The following is a 17,798-nucleotide window of genomic DNA, read 5'->3' as shown; positions in this document are numbered from 1 at the left end:
TGTGCAGGTTAACCTCTTCTCCACAGGTATGCGGGCGCTGCTATGTCATGGTCGCTGTTGAAGGGCCGGAAATTAATTTTTCTGCATTGGCAGGTCCTGTCTTCCCTGTAGCAAAACATCACAACTTTGGCGGTTTCAGGCCTTGGGCGGAATCCTTTAGTCTATCTTCCCTAAATGGGGGGGGGGGCCGGTGTGTGAAGCGGTGATCCACGCCCCCCTTGCGGCAGTGATCCCAGGGTTCCCCATTAAAGGGGTCTTGAGGGGATGTACTGCCCATAGGCTGAGAGGTTGTCATTGCTCTCCCCTGAGACGGCGGCAAAACGGGAGGCAGGCTCTCTGTTTGAGCATATGTTCTCCAGAGCCAGCCCAATCCCCACACATTCTGGATAACCCTGATGGCCCCCAGATCCCCAGCTGGGGACTGGGAAGGATAGATGCCCAATGCCTGAGCCAAGGTCTCCCTACATCTGAAACTTAATAAAGTTGTGGCCAATTTTAATCCCATAGCACGTTGTCTTGAGTCATTATTCCACTCGGGAGTCACCTGGGGTTGGGGGGACTCTGCCTGTCCACGCAAATGTTTTCTGATACTCAGTTGCCTCCATTGGCACGGGAGGAATCTTTGCATCTTCTCATCTTAGCAGAATCTCAGGTGAGGAAATTCCATGTGGCTCCAGTCTTCTCGCAGGAGTAGGTGGGGTGGGGTGATCAATAAACTTTATATTTTCTAGTGGTTTCGGTTAATGCTTGCTGTTTTATCATTCTTGGCAATAAAAATATAAAGTAATATAAAAGAGCATACTTTTTGACCAGAGAGCATCAACAGAAACAGCACCCCTTATTAGTGCATTAACTTTCAGTTTCATACTATTATGTGTATTAGTGAACCTGGAAAAGGGAAACAGCTTTTCCTTTATAGGGACATAATTCTTTTTTAAAAATAATAAATTAATTAATTCTACCTTAAAAAAACGGAAGTCAGAGTGCAGCCACTTCCACAAGCAAAGGACACGATAATTACTGTAATAGAAGTTACAGCCAAATACACTGATTACATGCTTTATCTTATGGTTTCTCATAATGAAAGACTCTGATCTGCTGTAGTCAACAGTAATTGCCACAACTATTATTCAGTCAATAGAACACACATAATGGTTAGATGAAAATAAACAGAAAGATTTAGTGTAAAGGGCTAAAACTTATAGTGGAAGAAATAAACAATGAGCAGAGATAATACCCCAAATAATGTCCTAAATATTCAGATCTCAAGTGAGTGTTGTTGTTTTTAAGTCAATGAAGGCTTTTGGCTTCAAAAGCAATTGCACACTCTACCCAAAAGTCAACATATCACATAAGTGAATCTTTACTAATTGAAATATATCTAAGAAAATTAAACAACTTACAGGGGTAAGGGGAATAAATTAAATCAGGCATCCCCAAACTCAGCCCTCCAGATGTTTTGGGACTACAACTCCCATCATCCCTAGCTAACAGGACCAGTGGTCAGGGATGATCAGAATTGCAGTCCCAAAACATCTGGAGGGCCGAGTTTGGGGATGCCTGAATTAAATGATCTCATCAGAGGCCACACAATTATTGGCAGGAGTGCAGCATACACAGTAGTCCCTTTATTCATCAATATTAGGGTATGTAAAATTTTCTCACAATGTTATTTTTCATTTACAAAGTAATTCAAAGTCTCCAAAAGCCAAGAGAAGTTCAACAGAGTGCCAACATTAGGGCTGAAATTGTAACTGGGTGTTAAAAAACAGGGAATTCAGGAATTGTCTGGTAGAAAGGCAGATACCTTTTTTCAGGACATGTATGATGGACAGGAAATAGCTTAATGCCTAGGTTAAAATACTGCACTCCACCCTGCCTGGATTGCAGAATCCCAGCTATACGGAAGAAACCATGGTAAAGTATATACATTGCATGCAGAATGTTGAACCCAGGAGGGAAACACCCCCATATTTTAAAAACAAAATTGATTCATTGCAAGGAAAAGCTAGACAGGAGGCACCAGAAAAGCTCCAATTACTATAACCATTTTTAAACAGATGGAAGTTAATTAAAAACTTGGATAATAACTTTGAAAAAGAGACTTGTCAGATTCTCATACTGTTAGAAAATTGGTATGCTAATTCAGCAGGAGGCTGTACATATAATGCCCAGCAGATTGTTTTCCAACTTCTAATGGCAATACACAATCCTCCTAATCTTATTGGGGTGGGTTGCTGCTTTTGTGCCCTCCTTGTGATACAAGATTAGATGGACCTTTGCTCTGATTTAGCAGGACTTTAATCACTTCCTTTTAAATTCAACAGGTGTGTGTGTGCATGCAAGCAAGCAATCTAGGAACCCCGATATATCCCATGCATACTGCATGTTCACAAAAAAAGTATTTGAGAAATGGTTCATTTTTTTAATAACACTGTACACATAATTACAAAGGTTTTTAGCTAGACCTTTCATAACAAACTACACTTTATAAGTTTAACATTAATAATTGTCCTAGAAGACATGCTTTTCAGAATACTTTCCAGTTGTATTAAGAACACTGAGCCTTGTACATAAGCAGCTATGTTCAGACTTCCAGGCTAAAATAATCCAAGTGTTGATTTAGGTCACACTCAAGCCATTCATCTCCTCCGTTCAAGAATGAATGTAACTTCCCAACCCTCACAAGTAGCAGCTGCTGCCTGAAATCAAGTATTCACTGCAAGGGGCAGAAGGCATTCAGAAATGATGCACTGAGAAATCATTCCTCAATTGCTCAAAAACAGAGGGCTATTTACAGTAACAAAGAGTGGAGCTATTTTTTAAAAGCACCTCCCAGATTTAATTTCCAACCTTTTATCGCTGGACATCTGGTCAGCCTGGATTTGCTTCACTGCATGCAAATGATGGCCTCGGAAGAGTTTATTTCCCATGCACTCTCACTCTGTGACATTGTTTAAAGCCAAAATTACACTTAACAAGAGACACTTGTCCAGTGGAAATTCTCCAACAAATATTCGAAGAGTGACACGTTATTAATTTGCTGATGAATTACCCTACAGGACTCAAGCCACATACCTCCCTTAGGAAAGTATATTCTTGACTTGGCATGGATATTACTTGAACCTGCCACAAGTCCAAACTAGAAGTACCATTTGATTATTCTGTTAAATTACATGGAATAGTTGCCAACTTTTCTCTCTTATTCAATTAAAACACATATACTGGTCTCTAGAGAACACAGGTGAGTACCCCTTAGCCTAGGGGCTGTGTGTCCTCCCCTAGTGCTTCCTGAAGCAACCGCATCCATCTACCCATCAGAGCTCATTCCTTTCCAGTTGTTTCCTTCTTATTCTTCCTGCTTTAAAAATGCCCCCCTCTCTTTCAAATGGGGGGAGAATGCAAGTGCAGACCCAGGCTGCAAGAATAGCAGATAAAAAGACCAGTACCAGAAAAGTATCTATCAAAAGGAATTTGGGATTAAAAAAAAGTATTCAAATCCCATTTAAAAACCTTCAAAATAGAGGACATACAACATGATCTAGGAAGGGAATTCCATAGGCATTGGGCCATCATTGAAACCGAAGGGGAGAGAACAAAATATAGTATTTTATGAGCTCCTTGGAGAAAGTGCAAGATAAAAATCTAACAATAATAATAATATTTTGTTTTTACAAGATAATGAAGTCATAGGTACCTTTGAGATTTATCTGATAATGTTTGTGTCATTTAATTATGATTGGCCCTGATGGAGAATGATGCTCAAAAAGGATTTGTTTAGCTTTACTAAATCCTTTTGCAAGTTTTTTTATGGCTTTCTTCTTTTGCACTATTCCTGGCTGCTTTGGAAATAACTTTGGTTTGGATTTTTTCAGTGAGCCAACTCTCAAATTCCTTTCTTCACCACCTATCTGTCAATTTCTAGAAGTGAGCCAGACCAAAAGCTCCTGCCTGTGACAAAACCCAACAGATAAAGCTTGTGTGGACCTTTCCTTGTGCTTCATTTTTATGGCTGACATGGAATTGATTTACTAATGGTACTTGGCATTTGTGTAGGACTTTGTGAGTACTCAAGCACATTACAGTAGTACCTCAGGTTAAGTACTTAATTGGTTCCGGAGGTCCGTTCTTAACCTGAAACTGTTCTTAACCTGAAGCACTACTTTAGCTAATGGGGCCTCCTGCTGCTGCTGTGCTGCCGGAGCCCGATTTCTGTTCTTATCCTGAAGCAAAGTTCTTAACCTGAAGCACTATTTCTGGGTTAGCGGAGTCTGTAACCTGAAGCGTATGTAACCCGAGGTACCACTGTACATACATGCTGAGAACGATCTTTATGGCTCTGTAAGGGAAATCAGTATTATTAATATTAACCCCATTTTGAAGATAGGGGAGAAGAGACTGAGAAATAAGTGGCTTGTCACGCAATAACTCCATGGCTGTTTTGACATTTGAATAGGGGCATGCAAGGCTCATGTTCTTAATCACTATGTTCAGTCCTTTGCTCTTAAGAAACTGATAGGCAATCAACATCTCTGTAAACAAGCAGTATGTTTTGAAAGACTGAGAGCCTCTTTTTGTATTCCTGTGCTCTCTCATTTAATTTTGTTTTGCAGCCAGCTGAACAGACACCAGCATCTATAAAAAGACTGACAGAGCACAAAATAAGGCCTTTCTTCATGAACCACACACTTTTGTCAACTCCTGTTCATCAGTTTATTTCAGGGCCTACTCAGCTAATTGTCTTCCTATACATCTGAGGAACATCCAGCCTTCTCCCAGCAAAAAAGGACAGGCGGGGTATAAATAAGAAATTATTATTATTACTTTTATATAAAGAGAAACACTCAGCAATACTTCCTGGAGTAAGAATAATACAAGGACAGGCTGACATACATCCGAGCAACATCCAGCTTCTCCCAGCAAAAAAGGAGGTATATAAAGAGAAACACTCAGCAATACATCCTGGAATAAGAATAATAGAAGGACAGGCTGACATATCAAACAGTCCCCATTATAGCACTGTCATAATCAGCCTGCAAAGAAATCACCCCCATCTGATGTCAAAAGCAAATTGTATGATTTAAAGCATGTTTTGATCCTACCACCCACTGATCATTGGTGGTAAGAATATTGGATGTTCAGCTATCACACTTGCTTGTTAATAAAGTGGAAAGATAGCAGAGGGTTTTGGTTTTTTTTAAGTCTGGCAGATCTAGGACTAGATGTACACAAGAGGATGGACTGCAGATTTATGTGAAAGCAAACAATTCAGCAATTTTCCCTCCCTCTTTAAGATGTGAGATTTGTCTTGTTTTGCTTTCAGTAGGACCCTCTCCAGGGCATAAAGAGAAGAGGAAAATCACAGAATATTTGCCAACATTCTGTTACTATCTAAAAGTATGTCATAAAGACAGGCAGTAAGATACATTGCAATGTATCTCCCTTCCAATGGAGTTCATGTGAGTGGAGGCCAGGACTTCCACATCAGGAAGAGTGAGCAGGTTTTGCAGGCACTATAATGCTGAAACCAAATGCAGCACTTTCTTCTTAGCATGTGATCAAAGAGCAGAACTCAAGGCCAACTTTGAAGTGAAAACCTGTCCCCTGGCTCTTCCTCCTCCCCTGCAACTACATCCAGAATCACAATCCATTTATTTAGAAGAGAAAAAGCCTGGAAGGCATTTTCTTGGGCTTCCATGGTAATGGATTTCTAATCTCACGACATGACTCTTCCCTTTTACTGAGATGCTCATTGGATTCCTTCTTCTGACGTTATGCAGCTTTCTCACTTCAGCTGTTAAATATTCGAAAGAACCGGATAAGGTAATGCATGATCTGGCTCTAGGACCAAGGTGGGAAATGTTATGTAATATGTCAAACATGCCAATTCAATCCTTGCTGAACACCGTCAAGAAAATGGAACCTTACATAGCAAGAATTTGATATTATGAACTAAGAAGATCATCTGTTTTCAACTGATCTTCTTTACTCATAGTGTGTGACATGTTAGCTTCATCTACAATTTCTTTCCCATGTTCAGACAAACCTGGGCTGGGGGGGGGGGTATATTTAATCATAGGAGACTGCTTTTAATTCTTCTTTCAAGAGAGTCATCATGCATTAATCATGGCAACCGCCATTCTTTTCTGAGAGCCAGCTACATTTTTAAAAAACCCTACTGTAAAAAAAAAATGAAAACCAGCAAAAGAAGGGTTGTGTTGTTGTTGTTTTTGCAATATTTCCAAATGCAACAGGTGCTGGTGAAAATTTGTTGAACTAACCTTGAATGGTGTTTACAACAAGAGTGGGGAACCATTTTCAATCTGAGGGCCACATTCATTCACTGACAGATTTAAGGTAAGGTTACCAGATGTCCCTGTTTCCTGGGGACGGTCCCCAGATTTACAAATCAGTCCCCATACCAAATCCATTGAAGTTGAAAAATGTCCCCGGATTCATGGAAAAAAATCTGGTAACTTTAATTTAAGGGTGCCACATTCCAGTAGTGGACAGGGCCAAAGTACACTATTTTTTTCTATAGTAGGCTATGTTTCAACTATGCAAAAGCCAGAAGGTTCTGCACATGCACACCTCTCTCTATCCTCCATCAAGGCAAGCAAGAGGCATTATTAAGAGTGAAAGAGCACCTTCCAGTCAGGGGGAAAGCATTTGAGAAGAGTGTGGAGCAGGCAAGTGGGAAATGTGGCCTGAGGAGGGGGAAGGCCTGGGAAGAATCATGAAGGATTGATAGATTTAGCAGGCCACCTTCAGCACCCAGGCCTGAGGTTCCCTATGACAACACAACATATATTAGCAGAATGCCATTCTGTTGAATTAACTGGCTACAAATAAGGCCAACCCTCTCACTTCCATCTCCTGCCTGGCTCTCATGTGTTTCACAAATTCACAGACTCTTTTCCTGCTTCAGCATTAATCCATCTCTGGAGGGCCCAGACATGCCCTAGTGAAAACCATCAGGGAGATACTGGTTTGTCCAAAGTCAACTTTGCACATGCATGGTCAGTAATTGACAACTGCTTCTTCAAGAGATCCTATATATTTTGGAAAGGGGCGTCTCAGATCAAACGCTATCAAAAGCATGCATATAATTCTACAGCCACTTCTCTAACAACACTGCTAATCTTTCAGCAATTTTCGCAAAGCAGATTACTTATTCATTCAAATGCAATGCACTTGAGTAGCTGCCACTCTCTGTGAATGCTTGACAGCTCTGCGTGCACAATGACAGTGTTCTTTTGCATTCTTCTGTACATAATTTGCTGGGTGTGTGTTACTGGTGCATCTACCTGCAGTAGTTTTTTATGTAGGTTTCTTTCTTCCTTTAAAAAACAACAACACAATAACAGTATCCCAACAGAAATGACAGGTGCTGAACAAAAGACTGCCAAGAGAGATGACACTCACAAAGGCTGCACTTGCTCCAAAACATCATTTATTTCCTCATTTAAATTTATACAGTTACTTATCTTGTCAACCAAGTCTGAACAACTTGCGGTGCAACGTACTGAATGCAGCTCACCAGCCATGTATGATGGCCTATCAAGGTTCGAAAAACTCATGGCCTTCCGAAAAACAGGGACTGATGAAGTAGCTGGCAGACCATTCTCAGGAGCACCCGGTAGAGAAGGGCAGAGTTCTGAACCTGGCCTCCCAAGGAGAGGCTTTGCTGCTGTATACTAGGATAGTGAGCAGGTGGGGCAGCATAGTAGCAAGGTTGCAACAGTTCAGATTGGCAGAGCCAATCTGGTGCTCCCGCCAGCATACTCAAACTTTCCTGACCTTGCTGCCACCCCTCACCATCCCAGTATGCAGTACTGAAGAACATTTGCTAGTCCTTTAGACCCAAAACATTTCTTTTTAACTTGCAGCCCTGGACATTCCTTCCATCTCAAATCACTCTTGAACCCTCAGGAGGAATAAAGGCAAAAAAGAAAAAAAAGAGGTGAGCAAAAATGTGGAGCTACTTTGGGATGAACTTACAGGAAGAATGGATACTTGGAAAGCTTTTCCTGCCTTCGGAGACCACATCTGGATCACCTGTGCAGTCCATGTTAGACTTCATGTCTCCATCTGGAAAGCAGCGGTAAAAGAAATCGGGACGAGGTCTGCAAGGAACACCATGGACATTTGAAACGAAAGAGCAGCCATTAGTAAAACCTCAAAGTGATAATTACATTAAACTGACTGTTTACATTGAGGGAGTTCATTTCCTCCTGTGTTCTGTTGAGCAAGGGTACTGCAGGGAATCAATTTACTTGGTGATTTAATCTAGAGTGCTCTGGCCATGAAAGTTGTTAGGAATTCTAACAGCCTACTACATAGTGTTTGTAATAGAAATAGATGAGCCTCAGAGTGCAGAGCAGTTTCTTTAGAAAATTAACTGGATAGTTCAGTTTTAAAATACATTTACTATATATATCAGGGAAGGGGAACCTGTAGTCCTCCAGAATGTAGAATTTATGTAGCCTCATATAGCCGACAAGCTTAACTCTAATTAATGCATGAAGGGGTTAAGACCATAGAGTAAGCTGTCTTGCCAGGCTTTGCTAGGTCACAACTTCTCACCTTTGGAGGAAGAGCTATTAAACACTTTGTTCTCTCTCTTTCCACCATGTGAACGCTACCAGTAAGGAAGTCTAAACTAGATCATCCAAGTTTAGACAGTGTGGCTTAAGTAAACCATCTTTGTGTTTTTATACAAATGATTTAGAAGCATTTACGACTTTTGGAACCTACCGTAAGTAAAGCTGCCTGTCTTTTCTTGCTGCTGTTTGGAGTAGCACCTGAATCTGGCCTTTGAAGAGTTTGTAAGTAAACCATTTCTAACTTACCAAACGTGTGGTCTCTTTCTATACTAAGGGAAGTGGAGAACTTTGGAAGCAATTTAGAATGTGATATTTTAAAGGTCTTATATTTCCACACTTTATTTTGTTGCATGTTTTGTTATTTTAAATTTCTGCTGGGGCTCTCAGCAGAGAGTACTTGCCCCAAACCTGGATCTAGGCATCCAGGGAATTCACCTTTTATTCTATCATATCTGTTTTCCCTTTTACCAAACCAACACAGACACTGCCAGACTTCAGCTTTCATTACCCTCATCCAGCATGACCAGCAGTCAGGAATGAGAAAGCTGTAGTCCAACATCATCTCTGGGGGCCTCAGTTTCTTCATTTCTGAAAAGCCCAGAACTGTGTGTGAGGGGGAAATGGAGAAAATTGTGGTATGGACCCATATGTCATGCAGAAAGCACAACTAAATCCCAGATTATTATAAGTCTTTCTTTTAAGGCTGACAGAGATTTCAGCTGATGAAACAAAGCTAAAAGAGAGACACAGACTGGTGTGAACCTAAAAATTATTATGGATCCTTACCCTCCCCAAAAAATTCACTATTTTATAAGAGACACCAGAGAAAGCGGAATATGTAAACAACAATTTATAGAAACAGTATGTATCTCACAGACACAAGAATGAAGAAACATTAAGGCAGGGGACAACTGTTCATAAATATTAAAGATCTTCAGCAAGCTAAGCTTTTATCTGCCCAACTCCTAATGAATCACTGGAGTGCACATTATCAAAATTTGTGGGCAGAGAAGAGCTGAAAAAAACACCACACCCTCCTATTGCTCATGATGTTGACAAACTGATGCAAAACCATGGGTAAATGTCATTGGTCTTACCAGCCCGCTGGCCAGCACATCCCTGATCCATTCAAACTGAGTAACCCTGAGAAGCTAATGTAAGGAAAACAAACCAAGCCTACGGTTTCCAAGTGATGCCCCCTTTTCACACACCAGAGAGAAGGAAGAGAGTAGGATTCCATTAAAACAAAGATGAGGAACCTATGGCCCTGGTCAGTGGTGAGGTCTATTGGGAGTTGTAGTCCAGCATTATCTAGAGCTGCTTTCTACAAGTGGTGTCCTCCAGATATTTTAGACTACAGCTCCCACCATCCCTGACCACTGGCTATGCTGATGGAGTTGTGGTCCAAAAAAGTTTAGAGGCACATCAGGTTGGAGAAGGTGGATCTAGACCAGTGTTTCCCAACTGGTGTTCCGCGGCACACTAGTGTGCCACCGGACGTTGCCTGGTGTGCCGCGAGATGTTGCCTGGAGGGAGGCGGGCGAGTCGGGCGACGAGAGGCGGGGCGGCGGCGAGGAGAGGCCGCGCCTCCTGCTGCTGCCTGGCGCTCCTCCTCGCAGCCGGCAGCGCTGCCTGGGCGCCTCCGCGCGACTCTGCCTCGCTGGGTTTGGTCTCCCAGCAGAGACGGGTCACACGCGCCCCTCCCTCCCTCCCTCAGCCTGCGCGGAGGGAGAGCCAGAGAGAGGCATCGCTCCTGCGCGGCGGGAGAGGGAGCAGCCGGAGGGCTCCCCCAAACAAACGCATGGGACCGGAGGGGAAATCCTCTCCGAGGAGGATTGAGCGCAGCCGAGAGAAGCCTTTCGAGGAGCTGCCGTGTCCCCTGGAAACCCCCGTCCCAGCTCTGCCTGCCTGCCTGCCGTGGGACTCGTATCACCCTTTAAAGGGCGCGGGAAACTAGAAATGTGGGGACTTGGGGTTTTCCTCAGGCTGAATTCCGAGCCTTTTCACAATCTGGTGGCGGGAGAGAGGGGAATCAGCTGCGAGGGAGGAAATAAAAGGAGCTGCTCGCCTTTCCTATGGCCGGGCTACACAGCTGCTGTTTGCAGCCCAGTCTGAACGCCGCCTCGCCAACCCCGTCGATAGTTTCTTAGGCACCCCCCTCCCTCCAAACCTGCTTCGCCCTGGGACGTGCCTATAACTATAACTCGTGGTTCTGATGTCCCAACGCTCCCACGGGGCACATTTCATTCAGGCGGAGGAGGGGGTCGTTGGCTAACGGCCAACAGGCAGAAAGGACTGTCCAACAATGCGATTATCCACACACACGCATCTGATCCATGGATTAACATCAAAATCCTTGCATTAAAGCTCACTCCTAAGGAACCAGTGGGTCATTAGGCTTTCAGATGCACTTTGAACAAAGAGATGTTCAAAGGGAAAGCTGCTTTTAATAACGCTGCTTTTGCAGGTACTATTGGTCTGGGTCTCATCCAGCATCTTTTCAGTACACCTAGTTAGGATTCAGCAGTCCAGTTGTACACTCTTGGGTATTCAGCATTAGCTTAAGGCGTGCAATAATCACATGCCCACTTTTGCAGCATCTTCATAGCATCCCAAGTCACTCTTGGAATGCTCTCTTTATCATACCCTCCAAGTGTTTACTTGTGTAACACACCCTACCATATCTTGCAGAGAAGCACTTCTGAGAGGGCCAAATTGTCATCATTAGACCAGTGTTTCCCAACCGGTGTTCCGCGGCACACTAGCGCGGGGCTCTCGCCGTCTGCCTGCCTGGCTGCCTGCGTGGCGCTGATGTCACGGGGCTGTAACGTGCCCCACATAGGCACACGCAGGGCGGCGAGCGAGCTCCCTCCCACATCCCATCGCCGCTCGCTTCAGCCGGCCTACTGGGCTGTCGCAGGCGGAAGGCCTGCGCATGCGCGAGGTTTTCGCGCCTTCGGGATTCCCTTCACGCCTTCCTCCTCCCGGGTCCTTGAGAGCACGGGAAGCGGCAGCGCGAGACCGGCGTTGAGCCTGGTAGGTATTGCGCTTGCCAAGGCAGTCATTTGGGAAATGAAAACTTGCAAAGCAAGCAACCAGTTCAATCTGAAGTACGTGTATGCTTAATATCCTGTATCTGAAACCTGTTCTGCCCCCTCCCCCACACTTGGTGCCATTTTCATCTACACATGCAGCAGAGTAAGTTGACCCAGAATAGTACCAATTCAGATGGCAGATGGGAGAATGACAGTGCTGAATGCTTTCCCATGTAGAACAGTCCCTGCAAATAAAAACCTAGCATATTTGGAAGAGGGATGCTGGCCTAACCATTACCTTCTATGCTGTTACTATTTTTTTTTTTTTTACATAAGTAAAAAGTGACCTTTCCCCATCTGGCATGGTGGTGTGCCTCAAGATTTTTTTCATGAAACAAGTGTGCCTTTGCCCAAAAAAGGTTGGGAAACACTGATCTAGACAGCCAAGGTTCCCCAAAGCTGAGTTACGAGATATTGATGCAGCAAGTGTTGAATGAAAAATAACTGGGAGAAGCACAGAGCTTGACATCAGGCCCTCTATCTGATATTATACATAACAATAATCCCAAAAGGCCTGTTGGGGATTATGCATGACAAGAGAATATACAAAATTCAATTGATTAATGCATATTTCCCTGCTTAAAATTTTGTATATTGACCAAGCAATGTGCCACAATTCCCTCTGCACATTCTCTGTGAGGCAGTTGTTAACTATTCAAATTACATTCCCCTTAACCATCATTTAAGTGACACTTCCTCTTTGACCTTTTATGTTCTTGCTACTAGTTATTTTGCAAAAAAAAAAAAAAAAAAAGCCTAATGCTCTTCTAGGAAGAAATCTAACTATGTCCAGTCCATTCCACAGTAACCTTCCATAATCTTTCAGTGTGGTTATGAGCTTGTTGCTGAAACTTATTTTCATGAGATTTTATTTTCAAGGACTATAAAATGCGGGGGTGGGGGGTGGAACACTGGCTGCCAGATTGTTTTTTATAGCTTCTATCTGAGTACCTGCACCTCTGAAGAAGTGTGCATGCACATGAAAGCTCATACCAATAACAAACTTAGTTGGTCTCCAAGGTGCTACTGGAAGGAATTTTTTATTTTGTTTCAACTACAGCAGACCAACACGGCTACCTACCTGTAACTATAACTCCATTTATATTGTTCATGCTATTGGGCATTTAAAACAATTGTTGTGATTCCACACTGGCCATATGAAAAAAGGGTTCATGGGAGGTAGTTACTGGAAGAAGGAATACTGGATATGAATACTGTTTCATAAGGGGACTGCATTATTCCTGCTTATGCACAATGAACGATTTCAGGTACAGAAGATTAATACCTTCAGATATGTTACTGAGCCCACACATACTAGATATTTCTAAAGAATAGCAGAACTGTTAGAACAAGCCATTAGTATCTCCATCCTTTATATAGCAGTTTCCTATTCTACAAGGACAGCTGCTGCAATCATTACACTACCTTTGTACTAACTTTTATTTATGTAAACTTCCTGATTACCATTTCCATTCAAAAGCGTTCATGGTTACTTGACAGTTAGCAAAGCTCAAGTCAACAGTTGGAATATTCCAAGACTTACCTCCCCACAATTAATTTAATAGTGTTTGTGCAGACTCCATTCAAAGCAAGAGCCAAGGAAACAGCTAAAAAACAAAATGAAACAAGAACATAATAACCCAGAACCACAGCATATAGAGCCAGATTCAAGTCAGTCGTTGCACTAGTGCAACAGGATATTCCACCCCTCTCCTGTCGACATTCCCTCCCCAAATCTGTTCAAGAAGGTCAGAAGAACCCTCAGAATAGAGAGAGGAGATCATCCCTCCTGGCAAGCAGAAATGATTACACCGAGGGAACAATCTCCTTAGCATGATGTTGAATTCCAACCATACATTTTAAGTGTTCAATATGTTGAGAACTCAGAAAAAGATTGAAATAAGAGTCTTCAGTAAGGTTGACTCATAGCTTGTAAATATTCAAAACGTGTGTGTGTGTGTGTGTGAGAGAGAGAGAGAGAGAGAGAGAGAGAGAGAGAGAGAGAGAGAGAGAGAGAGACCTTTCCTTCAAAAATCACAGGGTGGTTTACAATCTAAAATATTGTATACAGGCTATTCTCAGAGAACCCACACTAAAATCAATGGGCAAGTTAGTAATTTTAGTAGATCTCCTCTGAGTATGGCTTACAGTAGTCTGATACAACTCAAATACCCAATTTTCCTTGGTTTTCTTGCATCGTGGGTTTGTGTCTTAAAGTTGCCTCTTTATTGGTGAGATAGATGGTTTTGTGGTGGGCTCCAATTACACATATAGCACTGATGGAGCCCAGGAGGTTCCTGATTTCTTAAGCTCTACCTCAATAAGAGATCTTCTTCTGGGGTACGTTGGGTAGTCTCCCCCACTCCTGAGGTTTGGTCAGCCTTTAACAGGGACTGAGCCTTTAGTGTAACTGTCAAATGCCTTACCAACAGAGGTATGGCAGGAGTCATCCATGCTTTCTCATCTTTTAAACACTGTACTGCTTAGCAGGTCTTTAAAAGTCTCATTGTTTCTCCAACAAGCTTTTATCAACATGTTACTGTTCTTGTGCCATGTTTTCAGGTTGCATATCACCTTGCTAGCTTTCCTATAAAAACATGGTTTATAAATATCTAAATAAAGTAACACTACTAACCAATTAGGAAGCTGGGTTGTGATTCCAAAGTTACACTGGGAAGGTCAGCCCTGTACTGAGTCAAGGAGATAAGAGGAAAGTGGACAGGAGAAAGCATATGGGTCCCAGCAAGCCAGCAATCAAAGAAGCAACAACCAATAGCAAAAGAGCATCTAAGAATCTTCTGTCCAACCAAAAGCACAGGCAGGGGATGTTGGTCAGTTCATTAGCATCCAGAAAAGTTATACAGAAAACTGCTAAGTGCTGAGACCTACTGATCCTTAAAAGTGAAAGAAAGCTTCTCCACAACTGCCTTGTGGCTTTGATTAAAAAGCATCCAGCAATATTTTGAGATAGATCACTCAGGTGAGACTTGCTCCATGAGGTCTGGTGTTTTGTTTTAAAACAGGCATCCCCAAACTCGGCCCTCCAGATGTTTTGGGACTACAATTCCCATCATCCCTGACCACTGGTCCTATTAGCTAGGGATGATGGGAGTTGTAGTCCCAAAACATCTGGAGGGCCGAGTTTGGGGGTGCCTGTTTTAAAATCTCATGATGGCTCTCTAATTCAAGGTGATGATTTTAAAAGGCCACACAGTGAGACTTAGGTATATTTTTAACTAACTGCACCTGGAATCTTGCGTATCCAATGGCATGAATGAGAGAACCAGTGCTAGTATGAGAGAAAAGCTCACAAATAGCTTAGTATTCCCCATCTTTGAGCAAAATATGTGTGGCTTCTCACTTGTCATGGTATTCCAGTGGAGTTCTTGCTCAACAACAAGTTATTTCGCCTAGTATAAAAAGGCCTGTTTATGCAATACTATTTAAAGAACAGCATTTCATGGCCTCTGCTAACAAACTTATAGGGTTTTGTTACTCAGTGTTCCTTTCTTCAGAGTCATAGCACTGTGCAATATTGTTAGGTGGCAAGTTAGCACAGGGTCATCCAGCAATTATCTGAAGTCATTCAATTGTCCTGAAAATTTATGAACAATCATTTCTTAAGGGTTACTTGCCTCTCAAAGGATTCATTGGAAATGCAAGAACGTCGCAGCACAAGTCTGTGGTATCACCTTGAGATGCTTCTGGTTTGAGGAGCCAGAATTAAATTAAGGTGTTGCCGTATGAATAGCATTCTTTCACGCTTTATGCGCCAGCAGAAAAGTGCTGGACAGCTCCTAAGAAACAGCTTTCTTGTGTAGAATGTGGCATGGCACTTCACACTTTCGTGATTGAAAGTATCCTTTTTTGCAATAGAGGTAGACAACCCAAGTAATGAAGGCTACAGTGCTGGAAGGGTCAAAGTTGACATTAAATATGTGCCATTCCAAGGAACAAGTTCCATGAAACAGCTTTGCAGCTGATATGAAGAAAATAACTATGAACAGTAAATGAGCAGGGGATGCCAATAGTTTTGTGGTGGAATTGGAACTCTTCCACCCACAGTTCTTGTTTATGTTTACACTTCAAATGACTCAAGTAGGTACTTTGAAATAGTGGCATGAGAGTACGTCCTCAGTGACTGCTCAAAGCAAATGTGCCTTTTTCCTTGTGTAGCATTTGGAGAGGCCATAAAGATTTGCTAAAAAGCAAAGCCACTGAAAAGGCTAATGTAAGAGGAAGGGACATGTAACTCTGGTGGTCTGGGCAAAAAAAGAGTGGAAAGGGGTAGAAGGGAGGGATAGAACTGGTTTGATGGAGTGTAGTGGGAGGTGACTAGATCTTTCCAGTCCCCAATTGTCCACAGGCTACTTTGACAGGTGATGCCACTAGCATGATAGCTGCTTCGGCTTCAAAGAAAGAGTACAATCCTTTCTTCCTTGAAATTAAATGACACCTGCAAAGGAAGATCCATTTTATTCCCAAGATTAATTCAAACTCGGGATACATAGGAAGATTTGGACTCTAAGTGAACTCCTGGATTTTTTGTGTACACACCAGGTGTGGGGATCCTTAAGCCTTTCAGAGGTTGCTGAAATAAATTATTATTATTATTATTATTATTATTATTATTATTATTATTATTATTATTTGTATGCCACTCTGGGTAGCTCTCAACAGAATATTAAAAGCATGGTAAAACATCAGACATTTAAAACTTCCCTAAACAGGGTGCCTTCAGACGTCTTCTAAAAGTCACATAGGCACCCAGTTCAAAAAGCACAGAGTGTTGGCTGCAAACAAAGACTTGAGAGTGTGCTACAGGTTCTTTTGTCTTCACTGCAGCTTCAAGGTTGAAGCCATGGCTTGAACCTTTCTGTGCCTGGTTATCATATATGATCCTGGGAAAGGTTGCCAGGCTTAGCCTAAAACTGCCTGGCAGTCTGAATAATAATATAAGGCTTTGGTGTGAGGCTCGCTTAGAAAGTTTAGAAATCTCTCACTCTTTCTCTTTAGATCAATTACCACAAGAAGAAATGTAGGCTTCTTCCAAATAGCTGCAGCAGAAATTCAAACACGCACACCACTGCTCATCTCCCCAAGGACAGAAAGAAACACTGTTTAATACAACCTTCCACTGCCACATAGCTTTCGCCCACTCCTCTCACCTTTGCCTGTTCTTTACTGCTCTATCAGTAATTTCTGCTGACTTTAAGGTGCCGGAATGAACACAGGTTTCAGGAGGAATAAAAGCTCTTGCCTAACAAAGCCCAGGAAATGTTGGTTGTTTTTGTTTTACTTTTTCTTCTAAGGGTATAAGAACATCTGACACATGCTTCCTGAAAGAAATAAAAATGTTCCTCCCACATTTTCTGAGAGCAATAGCTTTCCGATAAAAAAACAAATAAAAAAGCAAGAATATGATTTTCAGTTTACCTAAAAAAGCTTCCTTAATTTCAGTCTTGTCTGTCCGTCGAATGATTTTCACCACAAAAATGACAGCCAGAGGTGTAAGGAATGAAATGGCCTATGAGAGAGATATAAAAAGGCATCATTTGTTACTGCATCTTCTCTCCATCAGTCCCATGGAATTAATAATTTCCAGTTAGCTTCATTTAGATGATCTGGTTGAATTATCTCTGGCGAGTTCCCTAGATTAGAACAAAGCTGCAAGATCACTATCTGTAGCCAAATAGCACACATGCTTTAAAAAAAAATATTTAAAAATCAGAGGCTTAGTTCTGAATCTTAACTGATATATAAATCGCTTGGAGCCCTACTTAAAATGTGTCAGCTTTTAAAATGGAAACTAAGAACTAAAAGAGGACAGATTACTAAGTTGCAGATCAGCAGTGTTTCCCAGAAATAGTTACACTGTTTGTAAGTCCCAAATGTGTGGAATCTCTGTGTGTACATGACAGTCCAGTTTGTACATCATGGTAAACCATGGTTAATGGTTTCCCATGAGCACACCAAACTGGGTACTTGCACTACTTCCCAATCACACCAGGGAGAAATAAGCCATGATCCCTGGTTAAGTATTATGTCCAACCCAGGGAACATGATTTGTTTCTCTCCAACAAACCAGAATCAGTAA

The 17,798-nt window shown here is 42.2% G+C and overlaps 1 protein-coding gene across 2 annotated transcripts in view; it reads right to left on the bottom strand.

The window, feature by feature from the left end:
* The window catches only part of PLPP4 (phospholipid phosphatase 4), an 88,807-nt gene that overhangs the window by 30,728 nt on the left and 40,281 nt on the right, over positions 1-17,798 (bottom strand). For both annotated transcript variants that reach the window (XM_081912853.1, XM_081912852.1), the window contains exons 3-5: positions 17,138-17,228; positions 13,245-13,308; positions 8,002-8,126 (exon numbers count right to left, since the gene is read on the bottom strand). In XM_081912853.1, coding sequence (XP_081768979.1) covers positions 8,002-8,126; positions 13,245-13,308; positions 17,138-17,228 — 280 coding nt within the window. The remainder of the gene's footprint in view (positions 1-8,001; positions 8,127-13,244; positions 13,309-17,137; positions 17,229-17,798) is intronic.

This window comes from Podarcis melisellensis (assembly GCF_964234715.1).
Source record: "Podarcis melisellensis genome assembly, chromosome: 5".
Taxonomy (NCBI): Eukaryota; Metazoa; Chordata; class Lepidosauria; order Squamata; family Lacertidae; genus Podarcis; species Podarcis melisellensis.
This window is presented reverse-complemented; position numbering and strand designations above follow the sequence as displayed.